This window comes from Ctenocephalides felis, unplaced genomic scaffold (genome assembly GCF_003426905.1).
Source record: "Ctenocephalides felis isolate EL2017-DRISC unplaced genomic scaffold, ASM342690v1 CF-g0.4_SCAFFOLD_01604, whole genome shotgun sequence".
In the NCBI taxonomy this organism is placed as follows: domain Eukaryota; kingdom Metazoa; phylum Arthropoda; class Insecta; order Siphonaptera; family Pulicidae; genus Ctenocephalides; species Ctenocephalides felis.
The window spans coordinates 34,267,190-34,275,420 of NW_020537758.1; the positions used below are offsets into that span (position 1 = coordinate 34,267,190).

The 8,231-nt window shown below is 35.5% G+C and overlaps 1 protein-coding gene across 8 annotated transcripts; it reads left to right on the forward strand.

Moving 5' to 3' along the window:
• The first annotated feature begins 237 nt into the window (after positions 1 to 237).
• On the forward strand, positions 238 to 3,686 carry LOC113372975. Of its 8 annotated transcripts, none has more exons than XM_026613307.1 (9): positions 238 to 351; positions 998 to 1,144; positions 1,884 to 1,990; positions 2,286 to 2,373; positions 2,437 to 2,506; positions 2,569 to 2,637; positions 2,702 to 2,771; positions 3,426 to 3,495; positions 3,559 to 3,686. In XM_026613307.1, exons 3-9 carry the CDS (start codon positions 1,939 to 1,941, stop codon positions 3,677 to 3,679), a joined length of 540 nt encoding a protein of 179 aa, XP_026469092.1. In that variant the 5' UTR covers positions 238 to 351; positions 998 to 1,144; positions 1,884 to 1,938; the 3' UTR covers positions 3,680 to 3,686. The 8 variants fall into 8 exon arrangements, with proteins under 8 accessions (XP_026469092.1, XP_026469100.1, XP_026469095.1 ...); XM_026613315.1 differs by lacking the exons at positions 2,437 to 2,506; positions 2,569 to 2,637; positions 2,702 to 2,771 and adding exons at positions 3,029 to 3,097; positions 3,160 to 3,229; positions 3,292 to 3,361 and having other exon boundaries at positions 3,425 to 3,495; XM_026613310.1 differs by lacking the exons at positions 3,426 to 3,495; positions 3,559 to 3,686 and adding an exon at positions 2,834 to 2,993.
• The last annotated feature ends 4,545 nt before the right edge of the window (positions 3,687 to 8,231 follow it).

The window sequence follows — 8,231 nt, forward strand, 5'->3', positions numbered from 1 at the left end:
GCCAACAATAAAAATACTTGCAGTAAAATTATAAGAGCGCTTATCGATATAGAAATAAATAGATGTTTTTAATTACTTATATTGTTAAAATTAGAGATTCCAATCTGATTCCGATCAATTCCAATAAATCTCGGTTCAATTTCAAAACAAAAGTGGCGCTTAAGTTTGTGCAGCGCCATCTTCGACCGGACACACATACACGTTCTGTAATCGCACATCTACGAGTTTTGTTTTCTACCGGAATTGGTTTTCATTGCAATAGTTCATTTTCTTATTGGATTTACTCGAAGAAAACGTAGGGGAATACAAAGGCCCCCTTGCCGCTTGGAGAGAACCTGCGAACATCATTTGGTATGTTGTACATGTGCTAATTATATTTTGCTTACTAATTCACTCGAACTCCATTTCGTGTTCAATAGCGTTGGTCTTACGTTAGAAATGACATTAAAATTTGCACGTTTGCAAGTTGAAGCCGTTTCTCATTTCTTTCTTTTCCTAACCATGTGCTCGAATTATTTAGTTTGTTCAAGTCGTACTAGTGTTAGTCTCATAATTATAATTTACCTCATGTGGTGTCCACTGTTAAATAAAACTATTTCCTTGACTAAACAAAGAGTTTACAATCGCAAGGCAGTGATACTGATTTGTGATTATTTTGGATTCGGTTCTAAGACTTCAGGGAATGATACATATTTTTTTATTCACTATTCTTTATACAAATATTAAATACTATTATTCAAAGTTTTTGCTCTAATTGAAATGCACCATGTCAAAGTAAACAAAAACAACTGTTATTTCATGGACAGTTTTACCATCGAGAGACTTAATCATTTTGTGAATTGTATATATTCAATTTAAGTGTTATTTGAATCATTACTATGTTCTAACTCACTACAATTTATATATCACAATCATTACGTTATCAAGAATCTTAAAGCAAAAGTATTTTGTCATGGAACAGCTTTGGGCTTATGTACTAATTTATTCTTACTCAAAGGAAACGACACAGAATAGTTATCACAACTTGATTGATAATAAAGATGCAGATAAAGACTATTTTGTGCTTCTCTGGATTAGGATTATGCCTTTGTATATGGATTGAGAAGATTGATAATTATGCCTGTGGACAAAGGCAGCTTTGGTGACGTATCAACATACATTTAAATATGTATATATAATTATTTTCATGATGATTTAATACCAATTTCTGTATATTACAGGTGCAGGTAGGTTTGAATTTGTGGCAGCCAGTTACTATAGGAATTTTGTGCAGATCCTTTCAGTTTTTATGCGAACATTGTTAATGTATTGCACTAATTATGATTTTATTGGAATTGCATTTGTTATGAATGTATTCATTGAACAGTGAATTTACCCAAGATATTGATTAGTACTTTTAGTTTTCTCTTTATTTTTTACAAATTTGCAAAATCATTAAAGCATTAGCTTTCACGATTCAAATGACCATTTGCATGATTTGCATTCATAATAATACTAACAAACACTAACAATAACTAATTTATTTAACTACTAAAAAATAATGTGGTCGTTTGAATCTTTTAGGATTAAGCAAATTAATATGTAGATTTGACGTATTACATTAAATTTAAATTTTCACTGTTTGAAATTCATGTTAATGCATTTCATATAAAACCAAGTGCAGTTATTAAACCGCTAGTAAATTTCTACATTATATTTCTGGGCATCAAGATGAAATCACATGAAGACTACAATATATCATATCAAACAAATGGTTGAGTATTGAATAGCCAAGTATCGAGTGAAAATGTAGTTTACATTAAATTCATTATTATTGATGAATAATACTTAATGTTTCATAATATTAATTAATTTGCCGATTTGTAACCTTAGAATTTCTGTTTCAGGCATATATAAGTCACTGTGATTTTATAAACATTGACAACAGCTCCAATTTTAATGATTATAGAAAAAGGACTAAGAAGCTTAATAGATTTGAATTTACTTTTAAGTAAGTTTCTAATGATCAATCAATCAAGTAATTAGCTTAACATTATTTTTATATAGTGTTAATTTTTTTAATATTTATTTTTGCATATATCTTACATGTATGTAAATGGACTTGGCATGACAGTAAGTTTCTATCATTTACTTTCTAAATCTCATTTGAATAATTGAAATTTTTTTCATTAAAGATTCGAACTCCACGTAGAATCTATGATGATGAATTTTTTGGTAATGCATCAACAATTTTATGAAATTCCTGTGTAACATCAATGCATTACTAATTTTTTTTTTTATTACAGATTCTGGTCATACAACTGCCAATTCAAAAATGCAAGAATCTTCATTCCGATTGCTTTATTTGGAATCTTTCCAGAAACATTTTACCAGGTATGTGTTAATCCAAATCAGTATAAATGCAAACATTCCTAAAATGAATCTTTTTTTTTTCAGGTTCTTTCAACTACTGCTGCTCTGCACACTGACTCCTTCACCAGGAATCCTTCCAGGAACATTTCTCCAGGTATGTGTTAATCCATACCAGTGTAAATGCAAACATTCTTAAAATGATTCTTTTTTTTTCAGGTCCTTTCGACTACTGCTGCTCTGCACACTGACTCCTTCACCAGGAATCCTTTCAGAAACATTTTACCAGTTATGTGTTAATCCATACCAGTGTAAATGCAAACATTCCTAAAATGATTCTTTTTTTTTTCAGGTCCTTTCAACTACTGCTGCTCTGCAAACTGACTTCTTCACCAGGAATCCTTCCAGAAACATTTTACCAGGTATGTGTTAATCCATACCAGTGTAAATGCAAACATTCCTAAAATGATACTTTTTTTTTCAGGTCCTTTCAACTACTGCTGCTCTGCACACTGTCTCCTTCACCAGGAATCTTTCCAGAAACAGTCCATACCAGTACTTTCAGGTCCTTTCAACTACTGCTGCTCTGCACACTGTCTCCTTCACCAGGAATCTTTCCAGAAACAATCCATACCAGTATAAATGCAAACATTCCTAAAATAATTCTTTTTTTTTCCAGGTCCTTTCGACTACTGCTGCTCTGCAAACTGACTCCTTCACCAGGAATCTTTCCAGAAACATTTTACCAGTATGTGTTAATTCATACTAGTATAAATGCAAACATTCCTAAAATGATTCTTCTTTTTTCAGGTCCTTTCAACTACTGCTGCTCTGCAAACTGACTCCTTCACCAGGAATCCTTCCTGAAACATTTTACCAGGTATGTGTTAATCCATACCAGTGTAAATGCAAACATTCCTAAAATGATACTTTTTTTTTCAGGTCCTTTCAACTACTGCTGCTCTGCACACTGTCTCCTTCACCAGGAATCTTTCCAGAAACATTTTACCAGGTATGTGTTAATTCATACCAGTATAAATGCAAACATTCCTAAAATGATTCTTTTTTTTTCCAGGTCCTTTCAACTACTGCTGCTCTGCACACTGACTCCTTAAACCAGGAATCCTTCCAGAAACATTTTACCAGGTATGTGTTAACCCCCATACCAGTATAAATGGAAACAATTTCCTAATTGTTTCTTTTTTGCAGATCTTCTCAATCCAACTATTACTGCCCTGTAGCTCCTAACATCAAGAGCTTGGAATACCCATTCATGTGTATGACTCGCAAGTGTTTTTTTTTTTCATTAACTGCCTATAATTATGCATGATTAACTCTTACTAACTCAATAACATGACTAACCTCACTAACAATCAGTTACTATAAAAACCACTTGTTGAGTTTTACTATGAAGGTCATACTGAGAGTGCTTAGAAGACACAGCCGAATGATTAATCAGGTAATTTATTATTATAGTATATTTTGAGACTTGTTATTAATTCATTGCTTTTGTTTATAGGGTAAACGACTACTTAAGGCCAAGTAGTGTCTTCAACTCTCAAGTCACTCAAGGCTTGTTCTCTAGCGAAAATAGTTGCCCGATCTACTAATTATGCTGTTCCAAGTAACTATCTCCGTCTTGTCGTCAGAGAAGGTGTCTACTGTGATATATTGAATAGTTAAGTGTGTATATGTTAATGAAATAATGAATAAATATATTGCATTTAATTTAATTTGTTTTTTTAATTCAATTATGAGCCACTTTACGGTCAAATAATGCTCTAACGTAAATTACAAGAATATTTAAACATATCTAAATTTTAAAAATTTGTTGTTATTAATAAGGATACTTATTGAGTGCACTTCTTAGTGTAAACAATTGTGTAAAACAGTTCGTTTATTGTTTGGGTGTTTACAACCATCTTGCCGCATCTTAGTTAAGCTCCTTATAAATTTGCTTTGACTTGGTAGAACTCTGCATCGTTGCTTTGACTCGGTAGAAAAGCGTTGACAATACACCTTGCTTTTTTGCAAACCCTTATGCTAGTCGAGTGCCTTAAACATTTAATACGTTAAAGCGATGTTTTCTCTTGTTTAAATAGTTTACTTTCTATTATTTCTTTAAATGGAGCACTTTTCTTCTCAGCTATAAATGTCATGCTGTGTTTTATATATATATATATATATATATATATATTATATATATATATATATATATGAGTGAGTTCTTGAGGGCGATACATCAAACAAAGAAAAGCCAAAGATTTATAAAATAATCTTTATTTCCAAACGTTTTTTCTGTTTACATGATACAAAAAAATTATATAAAAAATGCATAGTGCTGACAAGTTAGTTGTATAAATGTTAGTGCCAAATCTCTAGTGCTGTGTACACTTCTCTATATGTAACTAACCAACGTAATATCCACTGATGATGACATTAAATTGAATGTCGAAACGTTTGGAAATAAAGATTATTTTATAAATCTTTGGCTTTTCTTTGTTTGATGTATCGCCCTCAAGAACTCACTCATATATTTCAACATCAAAATTAACTACTAAATCATATATATATATATATATATATATATATATATATATATATTTCAGTTTTAGGCAAATGTTAATGTATTTTAATTATTCTTGTTATTGCAATTGTAAGAATAAATTAATATAATTGTATTATTAAATAGTGTGATACATTGACAGGAAGTTTTGAATAAAACGAACTAAACTTTATGTGGCGTGTTTCATTTCACACCATTTTCAGTGATATATATTAGAAACACAGGTACAGGTATTATAAACTGATAAGCTAATGTTATCATAAACATTAAAATACTCATTAATTCGTTCTTCGAAGAGGATTTAATACTTTAAATAAATTTCATATAATATAATTTTTGTAATTTAATTCTATCATGATTGAATATCTTTAATATTTATAAGTTTTGTGTTAATGATTTCTTCAATAGTAGTTAAATATTGGAATATATATATAATAGAAGATTTTAATAAAAATCGATTTTTATTATTAGTATTAATATTTGTATTTTCTATAATAATAATAATTATTAGTCCAAATTTAATTAGAATTTTATTAGGTTGAGATGAATTAGGTTTAGTTTCTTATTGTTTAGTTATTTATTATCAAAATATTAAATAAAGTTAACGTAATTATAACTTTTACCATTTTAAATGGACTATTAAATTATAAAATTTAATATTTGACAAACATGTCAAAAATATTAATATTTTTCACTCACTTATATTATTGAAACTGTTAATTAGTTCATTTTAATTAATATACTACTTCAAATATTGGTCAGTTTTACTTAACTTTAACTTATAAAAAAAAAATTAAAGTCCTCAACCTTCGTGTTACTTTTTTCTTTTGCACAATGACATCCTCATCAATACTAATATGTCTTTATTTTTATTAGCGTAATAATTACATTAATATTCCCCCATATTTACGCTTCCATCACCTACCTTACTTTACACTACCTTACCTTAACTTCACACTACCTTAACCCATAACTTACCTACGTTAAGAACTAATATTCTTACCCTGCTTACCTCACCACGGCTCGAACCTGCTATCCCGCCATCTCCAGCGACTCCCACCTCCTAACGCACGACGCCACGACGATCACATTATAAAACCGTTACAAAGTAGGTGATATTGTATATTTTAAACGAAAAACAAACTAACAGGTCATATGGCCAAAAAAAGTTGAGTTGGCATGGCCTGTGTTGGCGTAATGGGTAGAGTGATGGCTTCGTACCATAAAGGTACCGAGTTCGAATCATACCTCAGGACAAAAAAAGAGTACTGTTCACGTTGTGGTATTTATTTAGTGCTAAATAATAACACAAATATAATATTTAGATATAACAAACTAACAAGTCATGAGGCCGAAAGAAAGCAGAATCGATGTGGCCTGTGCTGGCGTAATTGGTAGAGCGATGGATTCGTACCCAAAGAGTGCCGAGTTCGAACCATACCTCGGGACAAAAATTGGAAAGCGTGGAATTTATTATTTATTGTAAGATAGCACAAAGATAAAATTTGGATTTAATAAACTAACAGGTCATGAGGCCGAAAAAAAGCAGAATCGATGTGGCCTGTGTTGGCGTATTGCTAGCGTGCTAGCTTCATGTCAACAGGGTACCGAGTTCGATTCATACCTCCGGACACAAAACGCAAAATAGCGTGACTGTTGACGCTGTGGAACGAGGTATGCACGGAATCACATCCGTTCGAATTTGAGACCCCAGGTATGCTCCCCTCGATCTCGATTGAGAGGAGAGATACGCGCGAGAATCCCGTATCATCCCCTAATGAACCCCGCAGCAGCCCCAAAAAGGGGCGAGGGGGGATTATAGGGGGGTGTGGGGTTCACAAACCCGCGACCCTGTGGTCCCGCCCTCGAAAAAGGGAGAGGGGGGACTATAGGGGGGTGAGGGTTCCGCGCGACGACCACCACTGGGTCGCGCCGGTTGAAAAGCTGGGTGCGTCACAGGGTGGGTCGGTGTGCGAGTCCCCGGAGCACCCTCGAGTGCGATGATGGGGATGTGGGGTGAGGGAAATGCAGTGACAAGGGAAAAAGGGGTGAAAAGATATGAGGGGGAGAGATAAGATGGTGAGAGAGAGATAGGGAGAGATAGGGTGGTGGGAAGATAGGGGGGAGAGAGATAAGGGGAGGATGAGAGAGGTGGAGGGATGAGAGAGGGGGAGAGAGAACGGAGGGAGGATGGATGAGGGTGGAGCGCGACGTTACACTGCGTGTTACGCATGTGTAACACGCATTTGTAACGTGATGGGTGGAAAATGCGTTTAGTCTCCTCCCCTATCGCTTTCTTGTCCCTCATCCATCCTTTGTCTCTCTCCCCCCTCTCTCATCCCTCCCCCTCTCTCTCTCCCCCTAGCTCTTCCCTCCCCTTGTCTCCTCCCCTCCTATCTCTCTCCCCCCCTTATCTCTCCCCCTCCTATCTCTCCCACCACCCCTATCTCTTCCCCTATCTCTCTCTCACCATCCTTATCTCTCCCCCCTCATATCTTTTCACCCCTTTTTCCCTTGTCACTGCATTTCCCTAACCCCACATCCCCATCATCGCACTCGAGGGTGCTCCGGGGACTCGCACACCGACCCACCCTGTGACGCACCCAGCTTTTCAACCGGCGCGACCCAGTGGTGGTCGTCGCGCGGAACCCTCACCCCCCTATAGTCCCCCCTCTCCCTTTTTCGAGGGCGGGACCACAGGGTCGCGGGTTTGTGAACCCCACACCCCCCTATAATCCCCCCTCGCCCCTTTTTGGGGCTGCTGCGGGGTTCATTAGGGGATGATACGGGATTCTCGCGCGTATCTCTCCTCTCAATCGAGATCGAGGGGAGCATACCTGGGGTCTCAAATTCGAACGGATGTGATTCCGTGCATACCTCGTTCCACAGCGTCAACAGTCACGCTATTTTGCGTTTTGTGTCCGGAGGTATGAATCGAACTCGGTACCCTGTTGACATGAAGCTAGCACGCTAGCAATACGCCAACACAGGCCACATCGATTCTGCTTTTTTTCGGCCTCATGACCTGTTAGTTTATTAAATCCAAATTTTATCTTTGTGCTATCTTACAATAAATAATAAATTCCACGCTTTCCAATTTTTGTCCCGATATGGTTCGAACTCGGCACTCTTTGGGTACGAATCCATCGCTCTACCAATTACGCCAGCACAGGCCACATCGATTCTGCTTTCTTTCGGCCTCATGACTTGTTAGTTTGTTATATCTAAATATATATTTGTGTTATTATTTAGCACTAAATAAATACCACAACGTGAACAGTACTCTTTTTTTGTCCTGAGGTATGATTCGAACTCG